Source organism: Colletes gigas, unplaced genomic scaffold (assembly GCF_013123115.1).
Source record: "Colletes gigas isolate AHSC1104 unplaced genomic scaffold, ASM1312311v1 Colletes_gigas_Sc00026, whole genome shotgun sequence".
Taxonomy (NCBI): Eukaryota; Metazoa; Arthropoda; class Insecta; order Hymenoptera; family Colletidae; genus Colletes; species Colletes gigas.
The window spans coordinates 993,096-1,021,083 of NW_025106655.1; the positions used below are offsets into that span (position 1 = coordinate 993,096).

General features: G+C 35.4%; 1 protein-coding gene across 11 annotated transcripts; it reads right to left on the minus strand.

Moving 5' to 3' along the window:
• Positions 1–675: 675 nt before the first annotated feature.
• LOC122401566 (serine/threonine-protein kinase mig-15) lies at positions 676–27,747 on the minus strand. Of its 11 annotated transcripts, none has more exons than XM_043403773.1 (21): positions 27,102–27,747; positions 26,079–26,144; positions 22,985–23,041; positions 22,868–22,912; positions 22,504–22,786; positions 22,177–22,388; positions 21,847–22,075; positions 21,511–21,771; positions 21,199–21,377; positions 20,682–20,702; positions 19,735–19,920; positions 19,353–19,456; positions 18,654–18,733; positions 18,311–18,384; positions 16,615–17,400; positions 10,089–10,238; positions 5,398–5,611; positions 5,067–5,287; positions 4,673–4,990; positions 4,088–4,387; positions 676–4,010 (listed from the first exon to the last, which is right to left on the minus strand). In XM_043403773.1, exons 1-21 carry the CDS (start codon positions 27,165–27,167, stop codon positions 3,927–3,929), a joined length of 3,936 nt encoding a protein of 1,311 aa, XP_043259708.1. In that variant the 5' UTR covers positions 27,168–27,747; the 3' UTR covers positions 676–3,926. The 11 variants fall into 11 exon arrangements, with proteins under 11 accessions (XP_043259708.1, XP_043259713.1, XP_043259712.1 ...); XM_043403778.1 differs by having other exon boundaries at positions 677–4,010; positions 19,735–19,872; positions 21,199–21,380; positions 27,102–27,746; XM_043403777.1 differs by having other exon boundaries at positions 677–4,010; positions 5,398–5,566; positions 21,199–21,380; positions 27,102–27,746.
• Positions 27,748–27,988: the final 241 nt, after the last annotated feature.

Sequence of the window (27,988 nt, forward strand, 5' to 3'; positions counted from 1 at the left end):
AATATCTTCTAAATACGAAAATCCTACAAATATGATTATTTTCAATTATGTCTCATAAAATTGAGCGAGGCACAAATATGAAAAGATGAATTTACTTTTCTCCGAGAAAATAACAACGTTCCACTACGGATGGTTATTTCCGGCAGAGACCCGAGAGTTTCGTAAACGGCAAAGTAGACAGAGAGGTCGGAAATTGGTAAACGATTAAACCCAGCTGCATTTGCGTAATGCACACAAAGCATTCAGAGATTTTATCGTTCAGGAAATACGTGTACGGACCGTAGATAGATATCTGAGAGTCCGTGAACTTGCACGTAGAAATTTTAAATATTCATTGCATATACATTAAACTAAAATAAATATCGTAGAAATTGCAAGCTTTCTCAGCTAAACTGTTGATATAGAAGAGAAACGTAGAAGTTTGAGGTATTTGAAAACTTTCAGATGCTGATAGTTGTACTTTGCTAAGGCTTCGTTGAAATCCAAAATTCTCTAGCGATATCCTTCTTAAGAAACACATTTTTTCAAACACCTGAAAACACAGAACTCTTAACAATTATTTTTTTTTTATTTCGATGACAAACAGTATATGTATCCACGTATCTATATATATAAGTTGCGATAGGACGACGAAGAAATGACTGCCGCATCAATTACAAATTGTCTGTATATTTGACTTTACTAATAATAATGATAGTAGTAATCTTAATCATTATAATCATAATACACCGCATGATGATGGTCATAATGACATACGGATAGATATAATAATCGCAATCATAAACTACAGCAATAATAATTATTATAATATTAAGAAATCATCACTACCATCTTTGGGAAATAATGTGCAAGACGATCAAGTAAAGATAATGGATGGAACATAGAAGTACGCAAAGGAACCGAAAGAGACGAAGGAATAAGAAAAATTCTTGCACAAAAAATTAATTCGTGAATCTGTTTAAGATAGTAATTAGTATTACTGTTATAATATTAGAGTTCGTGTCATTCGTAAATAATCGTCCATACTTGTAGTTCATTCGCCGAATATTCTCCCTCTCTTTTATTCACACACGCGCGCGCACTCGAAGCTCGCTTCTTGATCTAGGTTCTTTTTTTTTTTCTTCTATTTCAGCAGAATAGAAATCTTTTTCTCATTCAAAAAACAGTCTTTCATTGCACTTGTAGGACGTCCTCCTCTTTGCACCTACTTGAACCGAATCTATTTTACTACGTCTTACCGTTCAAAATATTGCAAATTATTATAGCATCTGTAAATTAACCATTCTATTTTAATATATCCGTAAAAAGCTTTGAAACGCATGCTTGAGAACAAATGAGCATGTCGTATTATCCGTTTATCACATATCACGTCATATATTTATATACAAATAAATAAATGAGTGCACATCACGTATTTATTTAAAAAATTCGAAAATCACTTTCGTTAACGTATTATTGCTACAAATTTCTTACTCCTTATTTCCAACGATATACGGACAAACATGTATTCGATAAGTTTTTTTGGTATAAAAAAGAGAAAATGTGACTTGTAATTCGTACTCAAAAATTATTCAACAATTTTCTACAACTAATTGTTCATGATTGTACAACATTTTAAATTGCAAATATGAACTATTTTTGTCTAATATACATGGTACAATACGCAATTCATAATATATTTAAAATTTACATGAATCGTAAAAACACAATTATAGGGAGCATATGGCCTTGAAAAATGCAATTTAAATTGGATTATTATTACAATGCAAAATATCTTGAGAAATATCTTCAGACTATATGTTGAACAGTTCAAACTAAAATTATATTTAGCAGAAAGTTCTGTGAAAATCTTACGACCATTCATAGTAGTATGTGTTGCTAAATAGTAAATAAGTCAGAACGTTAACAACTTCTTCAAATACGCTAGAATTTGTTCCTATGCTCTGTTTTAGTTATAAATCTCGCGAGTCAAATCTAGTCAGTCATAAGATAGTCCAACACAATCGGCAAGACTATTCTATTACGAGTTAAGTTTTAATGCATTGATATGCGAAATTATAAATTTTTTTTTGATTCGCATACGTCATTAAATGAATAAGAAGTAGGAAGAGGAAGACCATCCTTTTCCTGTGCGCATTGCCTTATCAAGTTATAAATTCTTTATAAAAGCTGAAGGCGTTTTTGCGTTCGCCTACATTAATCGTCAAGAATAAACGACGCCATGACTATACCAGTACGAACATCTTTCGCAAAGAAGAAAGTGTAAAATAAACGTACGATATATACTTGTAAATACCTTAAAAATGAAAATGTTTTTTTTTTTTTTGCATTCTTATCATTATACGTGTCAAAAAATCTTAATATAAATCTATTAATTGTAATAATGCAATTTATCCGACGCCATGCATTATATCGCCATATCATCATCGTCATCTCGAATTGCAGGAATCAACGTATAAGTCCTTTGACTACTATGAACTATACAATTAATAACATCAGCAATTATTCCCCTCATCTTTAATTTCAGTTCACCGCTATTTTCTTTCGATACCTTGTCATCAAAGAAAGAAAAGAAACGAACGAACATTCTTCACTCAGAAGACTCTCCTAACGAAAACATCATGCGATAACATACGTAATTACAATTAACTGTATTCCATGGAAGCGATCACTTTCAAATAAATTGAAATTACGTCCAATGCCTTTATAAAAAAATACAAGATTCAATGGAAAATAATTTTAAAAAACATACACTGTACATTCTCCATTAATCTCGCTTTCACTCACGTGCGCGCGCTTTCTCTATAATATCTTTTTCAGTGCAAAACGCAAACATTCATTCATATCATATTTTGCACGCGCGTCTGTGCTTGGAGCAACCAAGACATTTAATGTAGTTACTGTTATGATAAAAAAGTTTAGTCACTTATTAAAAACTTATTTCGGAAGGTCTTCTTGTTTATACAAATCAAATCATCGATATTGCGCAAGTCCTTGCGTCTACAATAACAATACGGTACAACGATATTGTCACGATTCGCTGGCAATTAGTCATCTACGCGTACTTGGCCAAGAAATTATTGTTTCGCATTAAAAATTGGATTTAACACGACCAATTCATTATTACTTTTAAAATGTCATACTGTTTTAATGCTTTCTCGCGAAATTGACAAACCTTCCAAGACTTAAGATCAAATACATAGTGTTGAAAATACTCGGGCAATGATAAAATGATAATAGATCTTATCAAAAAAGTGTAACTGAATTTTGTGCATATACTTCGATCCTACTTTATATTCTCTTTTATGAAAAGGGACATCGGTGTGAGGAAGGAACCATCGTTTAAAAAAATCTACGTGCGTTTTCACACGCTAAACTGTATTACGAATAATAAACGGTTAAAAAAGCACAGAAATTTCTTTACAAGAAGATTTACAAATATCAGTGTCCCTTGTGTACTCTGCAAAAATTGTTGAAAAATTCTGTCGGGATTCCTCGCCATAGGTTACGTTTTCCTGAATTAATGTATAATTACTCGAGCAAAAATGTTGATACAGACCATAATGATCTTGCCGAAGGAAACGATGATGGTCGTGGTGGTGATGGTGATGGTACTGATGATGATGTCGATGACGATAACAATGTCATTGGCGGAGCCGGTGACGGTGACGATGACGATGATGGTGACGATGCCGATGATGATGATAGCGACAATGTTGACGACAATGGCGAAGATGACGACGGCGACTATAATAAAATTGAGAATGATATTGACTCCGCTGAAAACATTTTCTGTTTTCCATGGCGTTGTTTAATCTTGGCAGTGAAGAACGAGTTATCAAAGATATATATCCTGATACACGCAATAGATTTTGTATCATTATACGCGAAGATAATGTTGGGGCCAGATTTGGCCACATTCGGGATCACCAGTTAGCCATGCCAGGTTTATTTAATGTCATGAAGTAAATCTGGCACGAACTTCCGCCTTTTGCTGACGAGAAAAATACCTGGAAATAATAATAAGACAATGCAAAAATGCATATAAAATACATAAATTAACTTGAACGTGTCAATCTGCACAAACCTTATCATTACGCTCGCAAAGGAACTTGAGCCGTTGAGCTTTCTTGTGCATGAATACACCATCGAGGTGACCACTTTCTACGCTCCTAATCTCAATCGCTTTATTGCCCCAGCCCATTATTTGTCCTGTACCAATATAGGCAACACTCGTGGGCATTTCACCCCATTGAAGGACCATCGTCTTGGAAACTCTACCATAAGTGTTCACATATACACCTTCGTTATCATAGCACAACAGTAGCTGCATTCCATTACTGTTGGGTAATGCGACAATGCAATGTGGACAAATAGGACCCTGAGTCTATAATTGAAATAGTCATTTTTACTGTTAGCGCGTGGCATCAGTAACTATTTCAACCCTTTGCACTCCACATCGTGAGTTCAATCAGGGTCGTCAAAAGTCCAAGAAAAAATACCGGTGTCAAAAATATCCATCTTTGTTGACTTGTCACTTATTGCACAACTCAATCTATTATACAGATCAATTTAAAATTCAAGTTTCATTTAAAACAGACAAAAGAATACTTGATTTTTAAAACTCTCGGAGTGCAAAGGGTTTACGATCTTATCGTTGATACGCCCTTACATGTTTTGGTAGATAAATATCGTAAACCGTTGCAGAATCCAAATCAACAGCGTGAAAGCCATCAGCGCTGCCATAGATGACTTTCAATCGTGTACCTTCCTCTATGGTAAGATCCACGAGAAGTGGTCTGTGCGCTAGTTCGCCGAACGATTTGAAAGCCATGAATTTATGATAAGGTTTCGGTGCCCATGCATAAATTTCTATGGAGTCCTTCAGCGCGATAACGAGAAACTTTATTCTCTCGTATTTGACTATTTTGAAGTGTACCGCCCCTTGGAGATCGCCAACGTTGATCCAACCGTTACGTCGTTCCACTTGCTGTGTAACGTACAGGGTTCAACGCGTTAAACCTATTTTAACAAGTACCATATCGTTCGAAAAATGCAATACTTACGTCGCTGTGTCCGTCAGTTCGTAAAATCTTGCTCTTGAGCCACGAAAGATAATACACTCGTACCCGGTTCTTCTTTCCGCTAATTGTGACCAAAATGTTTTGACCCTCGAGGACCTCCATTTGTTGAAATCGTCTTCTACTTATCAACTGATAAACTTTACCCTGACCACTTCTATCTAGCAGCATAAGGCCATTCTCGGTGCCAATTAATAGATTTACTCCTGTAACAATTTAAATGGGCAACATTTTTAGTTTTGCAAAGTATATGCAAGAAAAATAAGGTAACACGCCTGCGTTGCTTAGGAATTGTACACTTTTGTGATGTACCTACCCCACAGTGCAGCGCAGAGTATTTCGCTGTTGAAACGTTTTTTATATTTGCGTATTTCGGGCGTGTCGGATGCCAGGTCGTGGCTGGTCGGCGTTACGTTAACGTTCACGTGAGATTCCCTCCTGGCCGGACCAGCTCCGAATCCAAACGTGAGAAAAGATCTCTGCTTCTGTTGAAGCGCAAACGGAGGTGGTGATTTAACCGCTTGCCGATACTGCAACAAAATTTATTTTAAGATTCGGCTCCGACAAAAACGGAGCGACATAAATTGTACCGTCGAGGAGATGTGTATGTTACTGTAACTAACAATACGAAAACAACCAAAGTATTATGACTGATAGGTAGTAGTGGAACGGTTTAAGAAGAAATTAGAAGAAACAACAAAATGTACAGAGGAACATGCAATGGAAGAAAGTACAAGATTCGTAAAAAAAAAATTTAGAAAGTGTAAAAGAATTTTTGCGTCAAACGGTAAAGTGATATGCACATTACATACACCGCAAACAAATATTGCATAAACATAAAAACTTTCAAGTGACAAACGTAAATTCGCAAGCCGAGGCACAGTAATTTAACAAAGAGTCTAGGATACATTTTACAAAGAACAAACGTAATATGCATGTATCAACGCTAATATGCTTCTGATTTTTATTTTTTTTTTTTTTGTTATTAAATCTAAGTGATGAACAAACGATCATGAATTTTTCATGAAATTTATATTTTTCTTGTTCCTACGTAATTGCCGAGTATAAGAAATCATTAAAGTTGAAAAGAAGGGGATGCATGTGTGCGAATTTCTCTCTCACTCTCCCTTTCTCTCTTGTATCTGTCGCATGTGTGAGCTAATAAAAGCAGTATAATTGCGATCGTGCTGAGAACTTTTCGTTTATACCAAAGAAAGAGCCTAGAAACCAAAAGGAGGGTAGAAAGATTTTGCATACAGAAATATATGGCATTCATCGTGCTGCACACGAGAATAAAACGAGAAGAAACCAAACGTTAAGAGAAAAAGAAAGGATATTATTTGTGTTTTCTTTCGTCTGTACACGATAGGAACATTCTGGTAAGAAGGAAACAGAAGCGACACTGAATTATAAATGGATAAATGAATACTTACATTGCAATTAGTATTGGGATTGGAATGGTCAGTAGAAAGGGTCCTGCCCTTCGGATTAGAGCTCCCACGTGTCCCACAACACACAACAGAATCCTGAATTAGTCACGCTGACAACCGAATGTGACCGCTTTGCGCGGATTCTCGCGTAAATATAAAGGGGCACGATACGTAACAATTTATTATTAAACAACCGTTTTCGATGCATGGATTAAAATTATCCGAGCACACGGAAAGATTCTTTCTGTAGCAGGGCGAATATATTTGAATCGGTCCGATCGAACGATCTCAGTAGCTCGAATTAATTAAAAGTTTCGCATAATTCAATTGTCCAAGTAATTGAACACGTTTAACCGAAATAATGGATTCCTAATTTCCTCGAGCTACCAGAAAGATATTTACATTAATACAATCTGATACATTGGAGACCTTAAATTAGTATAGAACTACATAAATGTCCTTTTATGTAGCTTGACAAATTTGAATTGTTTTGATTCAAGTTCTTCAAGTATGTCAACTATTCAAATTATTTTGGACATCTATAAAAAAACAAAAATATTACTATTCTCATTTTTAACGTTTCATGTTTATAGATTTTTATTTAGTTGTAAGGACCAAAATTGTAATTGGAAACGTTATTAATAAATATCAAGCTTGCAGAAATTATGAATTTTCATAATTGTTCACATAATTATGTTGTGGTAAAAAACATGAATGAAATTGAATGATGAGACTATTCCTCTGTCTTAGTTGACACACTAACCAAAGAAGACAATCAAAACGAAAGTATATATTACTTTCCATGTCTGTCAACAGAGATAATCCAACTATCTAATCTCGAAATAAAGAAAAACCATGTTTTTTCTAATGATGAAATGAGGATCACGTGAAAGGAATAAACCAACGAGTGAAAGAGGTACACTTTTGAGATATTACTAGACCACCACAATACAAAATCTATCTAGTATCTATCAAAAGAAAAACTAAAAGTCAATAGAGAATATTTTTATTCTCTGAAGTGATGCTTCGACACTATTATACTCATTGGAAATCTAAAAATGAAGTGGTTCCGTGCGTCCTTTTATTAACATTAATTTTTGATGCAAATGATCAGTACTTTACCTAGAAAATAATATGTACAAAAAAGACATTGTGCCACTCTAATGATTTTAATTTTATCGTTTTGTTGTCTTCGAACCTTTCTTCCTATTGTGAAGTACCACACTATGGAAATGTACAAAAATGTACATTCTATATTCTACAGATTATGTTTTCTTATCTTTGCAATACTGTCTACATATTGACACGTACCATGTATAATAATTACTTTTTAAGAAGTTTCCTATTTATTCGTAAATTATTTTCCTTAAAACTACTAGAACACTACGTGTCTACGTAATATATAATTCAGATTTGCTGCACTAAAACAACAATTACAAGTACCGTGAACTGAGTACCATGTTCGCTTCAACAAGTTATCAGACGTAGAAAACTATAAGCAAAGCATTCACAAGGTACTGACACAAAGCAAAAGGCGTCCTATGTGCAAACCCTCAAACTTGACAACGTAAATCGTTATGTTTGCTTCACGTTGCTATTACATTACATTTCTTATCGCCGGTGTTATCGAAAGCGATTGCAAATACGTAAACCGTGTCCGTTCAAGTTCGTGGGTTAACACAGTAACATACACGTACATATCTACGCACGTATTTATTGGCTCCGTTCTTCGAACCGTTGCTTTTTACCATGCTTGTATTTCGTTTCCTAAATGCTTTTTCTATTCGTTATTTTTTGCGCTTATTCAATTCATACTCGACCAATGGAACAGGTCATTTGCACTGTACAAACAATAAAGAGTTTAATAACGAGTATTAAACCGATAAACGCAGCCAATAATTGAGAATAGATCATGACGTTTAGGAAATCCGTATCTCGATAAAAACACATATTTAAATATATCGAGTGCCACGAAGAAAGAAAAATGGTCTGGGAAAGGGTGTATTGTTGGAAAGAGAAATGTGCACTCGCACGCACTATTGAAGTTCTGTCATGGAAAGATTGCAATACTGTTATTAACACGTTCGGTGCCGCGAGAATCATGACAATCTGTTATTAATTACTTTATGCACTTGCGCTCTCGTTGTAACTGATATCAATATGAAAACATTTAATTGCTCAACAGTGTATTCCGTATTTACGTCTGTAGCTCATGTTAGTAATCATGTTCATAAATTCCCAGAAACGCCTATACAGGGTGTTCGGCAACCTTGGGAAAAATTTTAATGGGGGAATCTAAAGGCCAAAATAAGACGAAAATCAAGAATACCAATTTGTTGATGGAGGCTTTGTTAAAAAGTTATTAATCTTTAAAGTTCCGCTCGTATTGAATTTTTTTCTCGAAAATGCGCAGGATTTCGGGGATATGTCTGTTCACCAAAAATGATTGTAATTGACCCCCACAACCGAAAATAATTTTTTTAGAACGATTTGAAAAAAGTTTTTTCCGCCGAAAAATTTCAGCACCTACACCCTTATCGATTTTTCTTAAAAACTTGTTTTTCATTTTTAATAAATTTGTTTGACGCTCTACAGAAAAGTTGTCTAATACTTTTTTGTAGGTAGCCATAAGCTCAACTTCAGAAAAAAGTTTCATTGAAATATATTTATTATTGTAAGAGTTATGGCTGTTTGAAAATTTGACCATTTTTATGGGGTTTTTTTCTTATTTTACGGGGTCAAGGATCAATTTTTCGAATATTTTTAGAATTTCTACATATTCTCCACCAAAATACGCGTTGTTTGCCATTCGAAACATTAAAATCGTCCAATCCGTTCAGAAGTTATGATGATTTAAAGGTACACATGAAATTTCAGGGACATAAACCAATATATGGTCAGACATTAGATTTTCGGTAAAGAATTTTTTTTCTCGAAAGTGCGTAGGATATCGAGGGTATATGTATTGACAAAAAATGATTGTAATTGAGCCCCACACTCAAAAATAATTTTTTTAGAACGATTTGAAATTTTTTAATTTTGTTGAAGAATTTCATATCTTTTCGAATTTTTTTCTCGAAACTGAGTAGGATTTCGGAGGTATCTGTATTCACCAATAATGATTGCAATTTACCCTTGCAATCGAAAATAATTTTTCCAGAGTGATTTGAAACTTTTCAATTTTGCTGAAAAATTTCGTACCTTCTCGATTTTTTTCTAGAATGTGGGTAGGATTTCGGGGGTATGTCTATTTACCAAAAATGATTATAATTGACCCCCGCAACTAAAAATAATTTTTCCAGAACGATTTGAATTTTTTTAATTTAATTGTTAATAACTTTTTAACGAAGCCTCAAATGAAAAATTGATATTCTTGATTTTCGTCTTATTTTGGCCTCTACAATCTCCCATTAAAATTTTTCCCTGGGGTGGCCGAACACCCTGTATAAGTTCAACGACACCGACCATCAATGATTCACGTGGCGCCAAACATGTTAAACATGATTAGATGTATGCGAATACGCGCACTGGCGTCTACGGTCGAAAACAAAGTGAACAATGTTGATGCATATCTAACCTCCTCGCTGGTTGACTTGTCCTGTCGTTGACTCGGGGACGAAGTGAGAAGATCCGGCAGAACAGAGCTTGGCCGTGACCCTGGCGATGAGTCTGACCTCTGGAAATCACCTCCGCCGCCGCCTCTTGGCCGATCGCCACCTTCTCGGTTCTGCAAAACAATCGTTCGACAATTAATGGGATTGCCAGTGCGACAAACAGGTGCCAAACATAAAAGGTAACAAGAACTGCTAAAGGATGAAGACCTGAACTTTTTCATACTGTAACCTGTGGCCAAGAAACGAAACGACGAAGTAGCACGTACACTTCCCAAATACATATTTTGCGCAAGCACGATTTCTTCTTTGACCGTTCTGTTTTCAATTCACCTCATTGATAATAGTATAGATTCAGATATCATTTGCTCTTTCGATTATATCTAACAACAATTGGAAACATAAGAGTTAATTATTTGTTAGCTACGTTTCAGTCATCAGGTTGCACAGTCCTCAATTATACGCAAATCTTGAATTAAACACATAGATTAATAAATATGAAATAAAAATTTCAAACAATGTGAGTATTGACAGTGTTTACGTTTCGTTCAACGTGATGATCGAAACTGTAGCTGGTAAATAATTAGCCGTACGTTTCCTGTTGTTTCTCGATATAACAAAAGACAATTCTAACATCGCGTAAGAATTATATACATGTTTTAAATAGCCAACTTCTTATTACTTACATAAATTCAGGCCTTGATACCATAGAACAGATTAAAATTAAGTAAATAAGTCGTAAGAGGACAAATCGAAAACTCGTGTAAAGGAACACAAGACGGAAATGGAGGGAGTACGATGAAACGAAGGAGTACGAGGAACTGGACATTAGAATAGCATTGGAGAACAAAAAAAAAACTCAAGCAAGGTATGAACAAACGCAAAAAAGAAACCGAAGAATGGTGCAAAAAAGCAATTAAAAGAATAATTACCGAACAAAATTTAAATAACGCGATCAAGTTTAACACGCCTATACCTATATCGGTAATAAGCCTAAGAAAAATTTTGGACGTTTGTTTTTCGCATACGCATACGGTAAAGAAACAACTTATACTTAAATACACAATACGATGCAAAACATAAATGAAATGAGCGCATGCAAAATGTGGATTAATTAACAAAAAGAAAAAAAAAAGATCGCTTCAACTTTCGTTTCGTCAGTCTACTACGCAAAACATATAATGATACAAACATTCGAAAGTAACAACGGATGCAGATTATTATGTAACTTGAGACTCAAGTTCTATTTTACGTTTATAACATTGGGGAAACGTGCAACATTGTAAAATATAAAATATCTTACGCAAGTATCGCATTGTACATCGACTTATATAAACGCACCAGTCTGCGACGGCTACATTCATAGTTCAAACCTTTCGCATTACATTCTGTTTTAGAATTTCCTCGAACGATCAGTACTCTACTACCGTCCATGTATCATTCTGTTGTAAAAATGTACTCGAACGAAACGAAAGTAGTGACTTTGACTGGGTTGGTTGCAATCAAGATAGCAAGGAACAGATAACTATTTTTTTTTTAAGTAATATTATTAACGTTACCAGTAAGAATTATGTCTGCTTAGACTTAAAGGAGAGTTATTCGAAAATTATCCACGATAGTCCGTTGCGACAAACGATATTAAAAATACATGTGATCTTCGATCGAAAGTGCTGAAAATGCCGTTGTGATCATTCGTCACCGCATACTTAAAAAAAAAATTAACTACGCACAATGTTTCAATAAATAAACAATACGGAACAAGCGCAACTGAAGGTACATGTCTATTATATATCTTAACACAAACAATTCTACTTTCAAGCATCAGTTTCTAACACAAGTATGAAAATGTTCAGCTTTTTTTTTTATCATACAGTAATTTTAAGAATAAAAAAAAAGACACAAATTAGCAATTCGTACCATGACCAAAGGTACACACATATTAAAGCATGCCTGGCACATGCTGCGATATGGCAATACAAGTAATACGTCACACACATTGTGCACGCTATAAGCGTCATGCAAAACAATGAATTTCGGTCATAGTATACAACTCCGTACGCTCTCGCGAAAGGAGAGGATCCAACAGTAATCGTTGATTGCTCTGTGTACATATTATATATGTATATACATATACATATACATACACATACACGTGTATACATAAATATAAATATACATATAATATGTTATATATTTATATATAATCCCTTTTATCTCAATATAGCTCTTTTCGACGTTATCCTGGGTTCTACTGTCGCACTTCTTTTCCTTTCTATACTCTATTTCTCCGTGAGTATTTATTTCCGTAGACATGTTACTCACTTTGAACGTTCTTCATTCATGGCCGTGCAATTTTCAAGCAGATGATATTAAAATCTGGTTAACACAGGACACACGCACACACTCCGTATCGATAATCAATCGTTTCCATTTTTATTTCCTTTTCTCTCTCATAAGATGTAAGAATTTCAGTCGATATAAAAAGTGCGCCTGAGAAAGTAGCTTCATGAAAGATCACGAGGGGATTATGAGATGATCCGCGTCAATGCGAAGTCGTTGTTTCTTCTCAAACACGAGACCAGAAAACTTTTGAACAAACATGCATTAGATAAGGCTATCAGATTAATCACACACCTATCGTTTGTGTAAACATAGAAGTCATGGTGAACAGTCGTGTAGAGGTATTACAAAGCAACCATTAGTACGTCACAACAATATTGTTAAACACCAAAGAAAAAGCGTGTCGATCTTCTCAGAATTTGAATCAAAGATTTGTGCATACAACAACTTTTAATAGAAACTCAATATTTGCATTGGTATAAATGTTATTTAATAAAAAAAAAAAAAAGAATAAAAATTTCAAAGCAGTTGTACTACATTCATCTCTACGTGAATTAATTCATTCCAGACAAATTGACTTTGGACTCTTCTATAACAAGGAGTGACAAATCGTTAGTATACACACAATGTTTTAAAATGAAGGAACAATCCAAAACACACAAATTCCTATCTGAAGAAAAATTGAAAAGTCCTTTATCTATTTTTCAATCCTTCTTTTCTTGTGATCTCGATAAAGGACGTTTCAATCTTTTTGCATGAGAAATTTCTATATCTCGGATCGTCCCATCGTTTTGAAACAACCCTGCATGTACCATCCACCCACACACGCATCTGCACGCACAGATACACGCAAGGAAGCTATCGAGTAATGTTGAGATACAAGCACACGTAAAATTCAGCAAAAGTGTTAGTCTAAAAATGAATTCTCATGATCGTTCTCGCGCCGGTCACTTTAACATCACAAAGTGTCTTACGCAGAAATGTTTTACGATCGAATCTGAAATCTGATTGTTCTGTTACCGGTACCCGGTTAACGGAACGAATGCATGCCACTTTGGTTGCTCTGTTTACGTTAAACGGTAAAGAAGCTTTACTGGAATTATCGCTGAACCTGCGTAGAGATCCGTGACGTGAACGTAACGGGTACGACATCATATGAGACACACTTTCACAAATCTTTAACCGCTCATTTCTCGAGTCCCGCGATGTTTTGTTGCGATGATCGCAGCAACACTAGCAGTTTTCCCCTCATACGATGGTGTTACGTAGAAACAAGACGAATATCCTCAAAGAAATTCCATGCGGTTAATCCTCCTCTTAGGCTCGGAATTCGAAATGACGATAAATGTTGTCGTAGAAGTAATGTCTGACATTTTCTGCATAGAAAGTAATATGCATCACTCGAAAGGATGGAGAGGATTAGTGCCAGAAGAAACGGAATTTGTAGCGATAGTATTAGAAAACGATAGCGATGTAACAAAAGGTTAGCGGTTGTGGTGATGATTATGTAGTAGCAATCGCACGTTCGATCTATGCCTTCGGTTAACGGAAATTAGGATTCCTGGAAGTGAGGACACCTGATTCGCGTAAGTTGACGACCTTGAAGAGGGCATATACACCTAGAAGATTGAAAAAAAAAAAAAAATTGAAGTTAATAAAAAACTAACGAAGTTATACGGTGCTCTATTTGACTATAATAAACATGACAATATCAAAATTTATAAACATCTAATAAACGAATAATCAATTTACTCTTACAATATGTACTTGTAAACAACCAAAATCCTGAATTTCTATATTTAATTGTTTAGCCACGATAAAATTGTAAACAATTACCTATACTTTTTATAAGTGTATATGACCCCTTAAATTATTATAACCCGTACATTCTACCAAAACCTGCTTCAAACCAGCTGAAACAACATGTTCTTTGAACTTAACGTCGGTAGATCAACCCCTTCGTTCCTACACTTGAATATAAGAAATGTAATTTCTTTTTTTGATACGTATCAATTTGTTTAAAACTATAACGAAGTTGTATAAAAAAAAAGTAGCATTGTAAGTAACGTCGAGACGAATTCAACGATCAATTGTTACTATTTTTCAAAATATCAAAATATTGATATTTCATATTACGGTCAACAATTTGCATAACCAAATGTTCCTACACGACAGTCTATCCATATTTTATTAAAAAAAGAATATATTAAGTTTTAATCTGTTACTTAAATAAAGAAAGTGATCCTCCATTTTTTGATGTAGGAAAAGAAGATGTATTCCTCTTCAAAGGAAACACAAACTTTTTTTCTACATCAAGAAATAAAGATTATCAATTCAGACCACTAATATTTTATAAATGAATTGTTCATCATTGTAAAATACGCAACTTTCATATCTATGGGGGATACAAGTACGTATAAAGCATTCGAACAATGCTAGCCTTGATCAGAAGTCGTTATTAGGATCTATCATTTTTCTGGGTTGTAACTTAAAAGAGCCTCACCTTTCCCAATTAGTATCGAAACTCAAAGATAATTCGTTAGTAATAGTAATTTAGTATTAGTGATAATGGTAATAGTACTAGTAACAATAATAGTGACAGCAGCTATTAAAGTAGTAGTAATAATGGCAATAATAATAGTAATGATAAAATAATACGTCGGTATATAAGTTTAAAAAAAAAAATGTTAAACCTTTGCAGGTCACTTTTTAACACGATATTTATATCACGATAACTACACAATATTTTTAAACATCTTATTGATCGAGCTATATTTATAAAACGGGACAAAAAATATACTCTATTCCTCCACATTTCATTCTTTCGAAAGATAGAAATTATGTTTTCTGTCCTGTGTTATGTATATTCATTTACATCAATAATTTATGGGGGGCTTGAAATCATAAATGCATTTCCCCATACACGCGACTATGTAGCTCTTTGTGAGAAATTGTTGAGTAATTTGTCATGTGTGTTCATATTACAACTGACTACACAAAAATGAACCTGCTAATGCAGGCACATTATCGTCGTCAGCAAAAAGTCAAATTGGATCCAGTGATGAATAGAATGCGAAAATATTAAAGGCAGTAAAGTGTTAAATATTAGCAAAAAGTAATAAACAAAGAATAAAGTAAATGTTATTTGAAATTATTCACTATGCGATAGCGTGTCGTTCTCGTTTTATAAGTTTCTGTTCACAATGTAGTGGAAAAAATGTGCAAGAATAGTTTTGTTAATTGTGTAAAAATTTCCCCATCCTTACTCCGAATAATAACAAAACATACTATTAGTAATAACGAGTCGTTGTTGATACTATACCAAAGTATAAATTAATGATATACCAACATTTCTCTATGAATCTTTATGCAACTCTGTCTCAAGGAACGATCTAGTAAAATAGAAGAGAAGATAATAGTAATACTGATAATAGAATAATACTGATAGCACTAATAGTCATGTATCGTTCCTACTCATATCTGTAAATGTTAAAGAAAATAATGAAGACAAGGTATAGGAAATTGGGAAATGCGCCTAAAATTCGAGCGTAGCTGACTAGCTTTCTATATTGATTTTTGTATGCTGTTAGATATCGGAATATGGATGTAAGAGTTCGGTGGGAAAAATGTCTGTCAATATTCTTTTTGAATATGTTAAAAATTCACACAAGTACGAATACTAAATTTATGTTCAATTGCCTATCCAAAGACTTCAAATGAGATTTTCTTCTTAGTACATCTTTCAACTTGCATTTTACTTTTCTACTGTACTGTATACATATATTATGATATTTAAAACGATATAAAGATATGAAATGATATAAAGAATTATTCAGCCTGGATTTCACAGAAATCTACATCGAACCATACAGTAAATTCATCTGCAACACGTTAACTATGTATTTAATTGCACAAATTCATCGAGTCACAAATTTGAGCTTATTTGTAAAGAAATGACGCGTGGTTTACTAAAATAGATACACTGAGAAAGTATATCAATATATCGACAGACATCTGGGGATGCACGGATGTCGTGGAATTTGAAATTGATGAAGATACAGACCGAAGGTATAGACAAAAGGTAACGTGGTAGGTATTTCTCAGGCAAGCACACAGGCAGGGCTGATAAGGGGAAGGGGGGCGGGGACTGACCTGAGTGACAATGGGGCTGTACTCGCTAGCCGTTGTACTGGCCGTAGATTTAATAGTTCCTGCTTCGTCAACTGCGGCAGAAACCGCATCTGATGGTCTACAACTGCGTCTCCTCGTTGTGTCATCTTTATCGCGTCCAAAGTCGAACCTTCTGGTCCCGTGTCTCCTAACGATCTCGCTCTCTGTCTTTTCTCTTCTAGGCCTCTGAAGACCATCACAGTCGAAAGAGAAGTCTGTAAGAACCGGTTCGCCGGTACTGACAGCATTGCCCTTTTTACCAGCGATACCGGCAACGCTTATCTCACTTCCGCGGCGATTGCCACTTGCGAATATACTCGACCTTGAAGAATCCGACTTCTGTAAATATGCAGAGTGTCTCGCGGAAGGAAAAAAATCTGAATTCTCACGGCGAAAAGCACGTGCAAAAGCGCTGGACGTATTGCCAAGCTTCGAATCGCTTTCTTGTCGCCTGTGCGCCGGCTTTAACTGCTGTTGCTGTTTCTGATGATGCTGCGGTTCTTGCTGATGGTTTTCGTACTTCCTACGCGACAACTGTTGCTGTCTCTTCAACGTTCTCTCGGTAGACGACGAAGAGAGATCCTCGCTACCGGACTTATTCGTATCGGCCGCCTCTTGCGGATGTTCTTGTTTCATCTTATCCAACCTTTCGTTAAAACCCTGGAAGAAGCGGGTGAAATCCCACTCCTTCAGGAGAAGCTGCTCGTCTGCCTCGGAGCGCCGGTTGCTGCTAGCCGCTGCGCGATCGTCTGACATCTGACTAAGTTTCTAAAGAGCGCGCACGAGAATAATAATATGGTAACAAAAAAAAAAAAAAAAATAACACAAAAGCGAGAAAAAGAAATGCGTGCGGCGATACATAACGTGAGGTAGCTGTGATGGCAGTGCAATGCAATAATTAAGTTAATGTAATTGCATTTGCAACGGTGGCGATGCTATAACCAATAAAGTGAGCAATAAAGTTGCGTAATAACTTTGATATTATACAGTTATTATCTCTGGTATTGTTTCTTTCTTGAGCAAAAACCTATTCGTTTACGGATTATAGCGAAACAATACTTTTGTACGTTCGCGAATACATGTTTCCCGTTCTTTGTAACAAACTTTTGTTCTTCGTTTATTGTTTTAACATTTCATAGAGATTTCACCACCGTAGCAACAGTACCTATGATGACACATACTCGTCAGTTGTATACAACTGTGTGGAAATGTACCGTGTAACAGCAAATGTACAGACAACGCACCATGGTGCCTCGTAATTGCACAAGATTCAATTACAACAAGAATTTGTAATGAATACACATAGGTGAACAAATATTACTGACTTATCTCTGGTTACCAATAAGCACACAATATAGATACATAAAATGAACAAATATATATAATGCAATCGCTTGTATTCCCTTCCCTTCTTTCGTTCGTAATTAAATCGGATCTTAATGTTAAGAAGACTTACGAAACGGAAAAAGTAAAGAAAAATACAACGACTGCTCTATCGAAACATAATTAAATAACATAAGAGAGGAGGTTACATTCAGTCAGTACATGGAGATATCGATTCATGTCGTTATTAAGAAATGTAAATAAATCTCACATAACATTCAAAAAACGATAGTATCAGAATGAGACTAAAACAGTGGACCTCTGCTTGCATTATATACACGAATAGAGTACTTACCCGTTTCATGACTAGTGTACGATCTGATTCTTCCTCATCAGGCGTTGGCGGAAGTGGTCGATTTGGTGCACCGCCTAAAGAGAACATTTGCAATTTAACATCTCGAATAAACTCATTGATAAGTTATAGCAGAATGCACGTCAAGTCAAATACACGATTTGTTCCAAAAGTAACCAAACTTTAAATTAATTAAAATCGTTTAATTACTGAAAATTGAAGAGCAACAGAAAGTTGCGAAAAACTAAAGAAGAAAAAAAATAAAAATTCATTTTCATATCGAGCGTGATGTATTTGTATCCAGAAGAGAAAAAATTCCTGTTTCATGTCCTACCTTTAGACTTACCTTGGTGGTGTGAGTTCTGAACATTATGCGAAGACATCGACGACGGATCTGTAGATGGTCTGAAAGGAGAAAATTCGGGTCTGCAGCAACGGATATAGAAATGTGGAGACACGTGATGGCGTACGAAGAATACGGAATGCGTTGCGTACGTTGTGTGGCGATGCGACGAAGACGTCAATGCGAAGCGATATGTTGAAGCGTAATGAAAGATGAAACGAAATGACATTAGTATGATTAATTTAAGAACCACATGTAGAAAACATGTTTACAATGATAACTATGGAATACTCTTCCTTCGAGTATCGTATTAAATGTTTATTTTTAATTGAATATTAAATTAGTGATTTCTGGGTCTCTGGGTGTTAATGTAAGGAAACTTTTCCCAATAACTATTAGAACAGTAACCGAACGGAAGACGTAATTCTTTTTTAGTACATTAGAGTTAATTAAAAGATTAATTAAATGTGCATGATCTCGCAAAGGGCACAGCAGACATTTTTGCAATTCTAGATGGTTCTCTTCAAAGTACAGTAACACTTGTTTGAAATATTTTGTAGTTTAATTAACAAATAATTAACATACGTATTCAGCGGAAATTCGTAACGAACATTTAATATTATTTTCCCAGAGACCAACATAAAAGAAGTTTATAATTCAATTAATTACAGTGAATGTTTGACAACTCAAATTTCTACTCACAAAGGTTTCGGTGGGTCGCTTGCAAGCAGAGTACCATCGTTCCTCACATTGTTTCCACCTGCATCTTCGAGATCGTCGTCGCTATCACTTTCAACAGACAAAGCCTGTAGCAAATGTATTTATTTTTATTTAAACAACACACTGTAAAATGAAACGCATTAACAATTACATACACTCTGATTTAACTTCGAAATACTGCACATGTTTTACACGAAGAAAAAACAAATACATAGTAAAAATACATAATAAACAACGGATTAAACAATTGTGTAAAAGAAAGGGTTATTTACTTTAGGAGAAACTTCTCGAAATTGACGAGATGTTCTCTAAAATAAATATTTACCAAAGAAAGGAAAAAAAGTCCTGTAATTGTAACACTTACTTGATCAAGAATACTAGAAGACTGCGGCATCTGTTTGTTGTTTTGATCGTTACTGCTTGCCGGTTGAACAGAGTTCAATGTTGATGATGCAGCAGGGCCCTTATGCTGTCTGTTTGGCCTTGGCGGGGCCTCTGGGCCCTGTGACACACCAAGCTCGTTGAGTTGAGCGGCCAGCATGTCCAAGTCCTACCACCCACACGCACACACGCACAACCCCGTTAGTCACTGTTTCGAGACACCTCCAAAAATGTTCTAAAAGCCACCACCGAACAACAGCCAGGCAAGGCGAAACGAGAAAAATTGTGGCAGAAAAAACAGAATCTGTCACTTAAGTGACGTTATTGACACTCAAATGTTGATCAGTATTGTAGAAATGATCATGATCATGAATAACATATCCGATGTGGTAGACATTAATTGATATAAACTTGTATAAAACGCTTAAATGCACGTTTATACAATATCGAAGTCATGAAAGTATATCATAGTCTCTAGTAAGTAGATCAAGTTCGATATACATTAGAATCTGATAAAACTATAAGGAGTACATTTCTCAAAACATGGAGAAACATGTTGTGTTTACACATCTAAATGCTGTATAATTGTACCAAAGTGAGAACATACATTCAGGTGATTTTAGTGAAGCATACCAAAATGTAATATTGTGCTCAAGCGATAACACTGAGAAAATGGTGATGGATGAACTTGTTAGACAGAAACTTTAAAAATCGATTAGTATTCTGCGTGAAATTAAAACAAGCGAATTGCATGTGGTAAAATGAAATGATTGCTCTACGGCTTATGTAGAGTGATTGTTTCGTAAATTACCTGTACACATAATTTGCAATGTTACGTGTAAAAAGAGAAGTGAGTGTGATTGATCGTATGTTTAAATTCAAGGTTAAGAATGTAACATGTAGAGAAAAAATTAAGTGTTGTGTTCTTACCTCCGGCCTCCTTGGCGGCAGCTACGGTACGTGTGAACATGGAAAAAAAAATAAAAACCGAATAATTTCAAATTCGAGTGCTAGGCGCGCGCGCGTGCATTGTTTCTTTTTTTTGTCGTGGGTGTAGGTGTGTGTACGTGTGTCTGAGCGCACTAAGAAATAATTGTGCGTCTGTACTTGCGCGTCTATAAACGTGCATGTCATAATGGCAAAATAGAACGAAATTTCGCGTGCAATCTCAAGTATAAGAATACAGCAAAAAAGGAGACACAAGAGTTTATACATAACAAAATGTATTACACAGAAGTGAGTTGGATCAGTGAGAGATAGCAAGATGGCAAAGTAAAACAAAACTAGCATTTGCCTTTCTACAATTGTCATAATCCAATGTAGTTTTCAGACTACATATATTAGTTTTTTTATTGGCACAAGGTAAAATGCCGAAGAGAAGTTACGATATGAAAGACAGAAACAGATATAGAGTTTCTTCGCGTAAACAACAGTGAAAGAGGCCTACCATTGGTTTAAACACGTGACTGTTTCTTTGAGAGGCGGATTGTCCACCAGAGCTTCCACTACCGCTGACAGCAACGGGTGGTTGATGATTGGAAGGCGGCGTAGAAACTTTATGCGGTTGTCGTGGATCGTCTCTGGGTGTCGGTGGTAATGGCCGAGACGGTGGTTGAGGATCTGGAACTACTATAAAACACGGAAAAGGAATTGTAAGAAATTCACGATAAACAGTAAACTGTTTCGTTGCAATAATTTTAAGAACAGTTTCATTTAGGGCAAAAGAGCAAATAGATACTAGATACACTATTAGACGCACCGATTAGTCTGTGAGGAATGGCAGGTCGTGCAGGTGGCCCTGGTTCAGGTATATCTCTTTGAGATCTGCCACTCGGTTTTTCCTTAGCAGCAGGTGGTTGAGGAACTACTTCTTGTGTTAGAGTCCTACCCTCCTGAATTTGCTGGAAATTTCTACGCAATGTATCGCCACCAGGAGCTTGAACGATAGACGACGGTTCGCCAGCCAATGCTGGCTCATCTTCTTCATTCTCGCTTCCGCTGTATCGATAATCGTCCCTTTCTACGACAACGAGGAAAGAATATAATGATAACTCGTTTAAAAATTCTTCGTTAGATCTCTCGCAATTTTTCGTACCTTTTTCTTGTTTACGTTTTTTACAACGATCAATATGATCTTTGAGTTGTATCCTGACTTGTCGTTCGGTTGGTTGGTCCCGGATAAAAGGATGTTTAAGAAGCTGTTCCGTATACGGTCGTTGATGATAATCTTTTACTAGCACTGTTTCGATAAAACCGTGGAATTTCTTTGCCCATTTTTTCGACTTCAGTCTCGGTGGCGGGTTACGTGGGATCAGAAATAAAGCCTTTTGTGCGAATAAAAACGATAATCAAACATTTTCATCTTTATATACAATAGCAATAACATACCGTGGAAAAAGAATTCGCAAAAATTTTAAATAGTTACCCGCATCGGATGGAGGTCACAAAGCGGAGGTTGTGATTCAGCCATTTCTAAAGCAGTGATACCGAGTGACCAAAGATCACTTCTATTGTCATATGTGGCATCCGGATTTTCATCGCAGGCTATGACTTCTGGAGCCATCCAATACGGTGTTCCAATAAATGTATTTCTTCTACCTATTGTCCTGTCTAACTGTGCACTAACGCCAAAATCAACTGTAATACAAAATACCGATTTAATAATTCATGGTTTACTAATACAAGTATCCACATCATAGACCATTAAAACATGATCAAAATGATATATATTATGTAAGAAAAAATATTGCACCTAGCTTAACTTCAGCATTATCGGTTAACAGGACATTCTGCCCTTTGATATCCCTGTGAATAACTTTATTGCTATGAAGATAACTAAGTCCCCTCAATATTTCTCGTGATATATAAGCAATCCATTCCTCTTTTAAACTCTGGCCCTTTGTTGACTTGACAAGATCCGTAACGGAGCCAGCTCCGCAATACTCCATAACCAACCATAACTGATCATCTTTTCCAGGTGATGACTTCTTCACGAAGGCACCATAATACGTTGCTATATTTCTGTGGTTCGAATACTGCAACAGGAACGACGAATATCATTTTATTTTCAACGCGACGTTTTTCTACTCGAAAACGATTTAAGTACCAATACACACCCGTTTTAATACATTTATTTCTAATTTGATTTCTTCCTCTTCATCCTGAAATAAACAAAATTACATTATAAGCAAATAATAATCGGTACTAGTAATTACAAATTATAATCAACTCACTTCTGTAACATCCATAACTTTAATGGCTGCCAACTGACCGGTCTTGGTATGTCGACCCTAAAAAATAGAAAATTATGTCGTTATCATAAATAACGGCAGTGCGCCACAACGTAATATTCAATGATTCGATCACACGGAAATGAAGTTTATTTCGATTTTTCGTATAATCGGGGACTTAAATACCGATTGCACGGGCACAAGTTAATCGATATCTCGTTAAGTCTTGAATTTTAGACCCACATTGCTCGATACTTTATTACTTACTTTTACATACTCTTTCCAATAGCAGAGTCGAATTTTATACATTATGAGTAAAAAATTTAAAATGACCTTCGCAACTCGATAAAAAAAGGGAATGTAAGTACGTGGCGCGTTATCTTCCTTCAAGATTACGTGATCTCCGATAGAGAGTTATTTCCCGCTGGATGTTCTCCATTTGCGGTATGCGTTCAATTGGTCGATGTATTCTTTGTGCCATCTTGCCCAGAAATGCTGTTTCACCCTTTGTATACGTTGCCACATTGACAATCTATTAACGTCTATTTGCAGCAAATCTTTCTCCGGCATGCTCATTAATGAATCACCTATTATGAGATGTGCAGGAGTCGAGGCGTTTGTGTCATTAGGATCGGATGAAATAGGAGTTACTGGCCGGGAGTTTAATATCGCCTTGATCTTAATTATATACGTACTTAACCGCTCGTACGTGAATGATTAACAACAGACCGAATCAAACGATGTTTGAACGATTTTACAAGAGCCTTCCATGAACCATCGTTTCGCAGGATTTCTACAGATTTGATCGGCGCTACGCGTGATTTTCATGCAACTAATCGAACTATGATTAGGCCATCGGGGCTACGTGATCGAACACATACGCATGCGCCATATGTTTTCTCACTGGCATCGTAAAATCCATCAGAACATCTGATCCACTTTATCAAACGAACGATACGATTCCTTAATTTTTTCTTTTCAACATTTATCGCAGACGAATCTAATGAATCGCTCAAAGAGCTTCGGATACGCGTTAATTGCGCTTTCGCGTATGTGCATCGACATTTGAGATTTTTAATTTCTTCTGCGATGATTTCTCAACGATGTTAACGAAAAGGATTTATGCACGAGGATTGAGATAGAGAGCGTACTAAGATTCAGATTACCAAGCGTCGATATACCAACAACTTTCATCGGATATGCTGCGATGATTAATGCAAAAATCTGGATTTCCGTTTAGATGCCAGTCGAAGGAATCTGGATGTAGCAATTCCCCAAACTACTGCCTCGTGGTTCATTTCCAATGGTATCGCGGTGACTCTGCGTCACGACTCAGGTGTTCACACCGGAAATCGACAATGCAATATTGCCAGGAATTGTCACGGATCATATAAGCGCTTGTGAACCGTCAGAATGAAATATCACTTGGACGAATAATTCGTTATCCCTTCGGTCGTCCCGAAGAGAGTCTGTGTCCAATATTACTCGATGACATCGTTGAATTCCACGTGGATGAGGAGTTGCTACTCTCCAAATTGATTCAGAGGAGGTATGTGGCTCATAGTTGCGTTTCTTCTTCTGGCGGAATGCGTGGAACTCTTTGCTGATATCCGGCTCGGATGGCCAAAATGTTTTATACAAACTCACGTTATTTTCCATCTTACGCGAATCGATTGTAAAAATAAAATTTTACGATCTATGGTTTTAGATCTTGGTATTTCTTTAAAAGTTTTTTTTTGTAAAAGTTTTGCTGTATCAGTGCTTGGTATCACAGTTGCCCAAAAGAAGTTCGCCATGGGCGTGACCAAGGTCGTGGAAGGAAGTATTAATGTTTGATTGATTTGCAAGGTTGTATGGTGGGAAAGTTACATATTTATTTCAACATGACATTGATTTTTGTTAAGTTAAAAGCAAAACTGAAGTTTAGTGTTTGATGGGCTATATGATCGCGTATCGTTAAATCTCAAAAAATGATTTTTACATTAAAAGGTCAAGGTCAGTTTGACCTTTTCAAATGACACAACAGTATACCACACTATGACCTTGAAACGACTTTGAACTCAAAAATGTTGTAGAAATGTAGTATTAATGATCCATGTTCTATGATACAGAGCCTCACTCTGTGTATTAGGATTTTCGTTGTTGCTATAATTAGGCTGCCTTGATCTGTGTTTACTTTCATTGCTTCCCATGTTACATATATGTTTATCACATAGGCTTCAATATCATCAGTAATTTATTATACCATAGATTCAATCAGTTTATTAGCAGTATTACTAATTTCAGGATTAAAGCATATATCTATGAAAGATGTTTCATTTTTTTCTGGTTGATATTCTCAATCTTTTATATACACAACTGTTTTTCAATGGTTGTCCATTTAAGGACAACTTTGTTAAGAATGTTTTCAAGGTGAATCACAGTCTCCTTTAATCTCAACTTCAGATGAGACTAGATACTTTTTAATCCTTGTACTCGACTAATATGAGAATGTGTCTGTGTACATGAATAAAAGTACATATATGTACAAATATTGTTTACACATTTCATACTACACAATGTGCTCATGTGTATTACTAGAAAACTCTGTATATGCACATTGTAATAATCAAAGGCAAAAATTGTAAAAGTATAGAAGTATCAAAGAATTATTAGATTATTAAATTGTACCATAAATAATAGAAAGCATGTGTAATTATAACTCATTAGATACAAAAATGTTAAACATGTAAACTGGAAGTCATCCTAAGTCTACACAACAAGGATTAAATAAATAAATAATAATAAATATACAACATTATATATAACATTCATTATAAAGTAATTAATACTTCTATAGATTGCTTTTCTGCTGATTCCCACAAGTTCAATAAATACCAAAAATTAGAACTTTCAGAATCACAGACTAATTCAGTGGAATTATTACCATAGATTGTTATCATCATTATCATTTATTCAAAATTTATCAAAACACATTTCACTGTTAAAATAATTTCATTTTCCCTATTATTAAATTGTTAACTTCCTATTAAACATTACTAACAAAATGAAGGAACAATACTCATAAATTCAGTATTAATAAAATTTATGCACTTACTTTATAAACTTGACCGTATGTTCCATTACCAACTACTTCAATCAGCTCAAAGATACCTGCAGGTTCCTATAACATGAAAATACAAATTCATTTCTGAAATATAATGTATGTGCATAAGATATTATAATGTACATAGACCTAGCATATATATTATTATACGTAGTATATTATAATACACAGTTAGGCACACACACATATTTATACAAATCCAAACTTCTGAAACATTAATATTCATAGAAAAATATATATAAAAGAAAGTGCATTTAAATCCTATCTTTATTATTTTGTCATAAATTCATGCATTTTGTAACATTCTTAATAAATTATATAAATATGGAATCCATTAATATTATACTGAAATAGACATTAATGAATAAAATGTTGTAATTAAAAGTGACAGAAGTTTTAATGATTGCATTTCTGATAGAAAATAATGCATCAAATACAATCATTTTTCTTAAATCTATAAAAAAGTTTTGGTAAATACAGTATACACATAGTCTTCAAAATGAACAATGAAACTTTAATAACTATGTACAATATGTTCTATATATGACATGACAACTATTAAAACAAATTTACGAAAGTTACTGATAAATCTGTAATTCCCATGATTTCAATGATGCTCGTTCTTAATATAATTATACCTATTTAAGAATGGATATTTTAAACAAAAATTGTACGCTATAGTACCTATTTAGAATATTATACGTCAACGAGTTTAACGATGTATATATAAATCACTTCCGAAATGATTGTCAGTAAAATATAAAGCACATCCGCAACGTGTACAGGTTTTTCCATTTTATCAAACACAATATTAATGACAGAAAAATTCAAGGAGAACTTCTCCCTCCCGTTGTTCTACCGAGAAGAAATAGTCATCGTCTGTCTTACGAGGTTAATTACCGAACATTAGACTTATTTAAAGTGCACGAAGAACTGCCGTATTCAGAGTCATCGGGTATCAAATATAAAATCCCTATACGACAAGATGAATGAAAGTAATACATATTTACGTACCTTCAAAGCGTTTAGATCAATGTCGTCGAGCGAACAGTTGACGCTCGGTGCCAAATTATGCGCCATCTTGATACACCACTTGCGCTCCTCGCGTTATCTCTTGTATTAGAGCTCGCAGAATTCGCCGTCTATCCTTTTTTCTACGTCTCCCGTTGTTGTTCACGTTCTGGCTCTCGATACAAGCAGGACCAAAAATGCAGAGGTGGTGAAAGAGAAATGTATCTTCCCACAATTACACTGTCATGAAACACTATGATCACAAGTGATAATTCTTGTTTAAACGATCCAGCGATATTTTTATGGAAATTTAACCGAGAATAGTCCAGAGAGAGAAGAAACGCGCGTGGCAATAGCACATGGCGTACGGGAACTCTTAACGATCAACGATGAATCAATTCACCAATTAAATTCGAAAACCATGTAGACCTCCATCACGTTTTTTCTGGATTTTTCATAAAATATAGTCACGTCAGTTACGCATAATCACAAACAACTTATTGCCCGGTCACAGCGCCAAGCGCTGGATAGTATCGTCATAACGGAAGCGGCAGAACCGAGCCGAGCCCAAACACAACGGCAACGGCCGTTCTACGTCCTGTCTTACTGCTTACTGCACGCCTCTTTTCTCCCCCCTTACCACTCTCTCGTCTCGCTTTATCTTCTTCGTTCTTAAGCGTGCGCACACATATTTTTCTTTTCTCTCTTCTTTATGCAGAACAAATATTTTCACCGTCTTTGTTTTTCGTGCGCTGCGAGATTGCACACCGCTACTCCTTGACGTCACCGGCCGGGCTAGACCATGATGGCGGCGAGTTTCCCCTTCCTAATTTTCTTATAGTTAGGTATATAAAGCGAACCAAAAATCAACTTTGTCGTTACTACGTTAA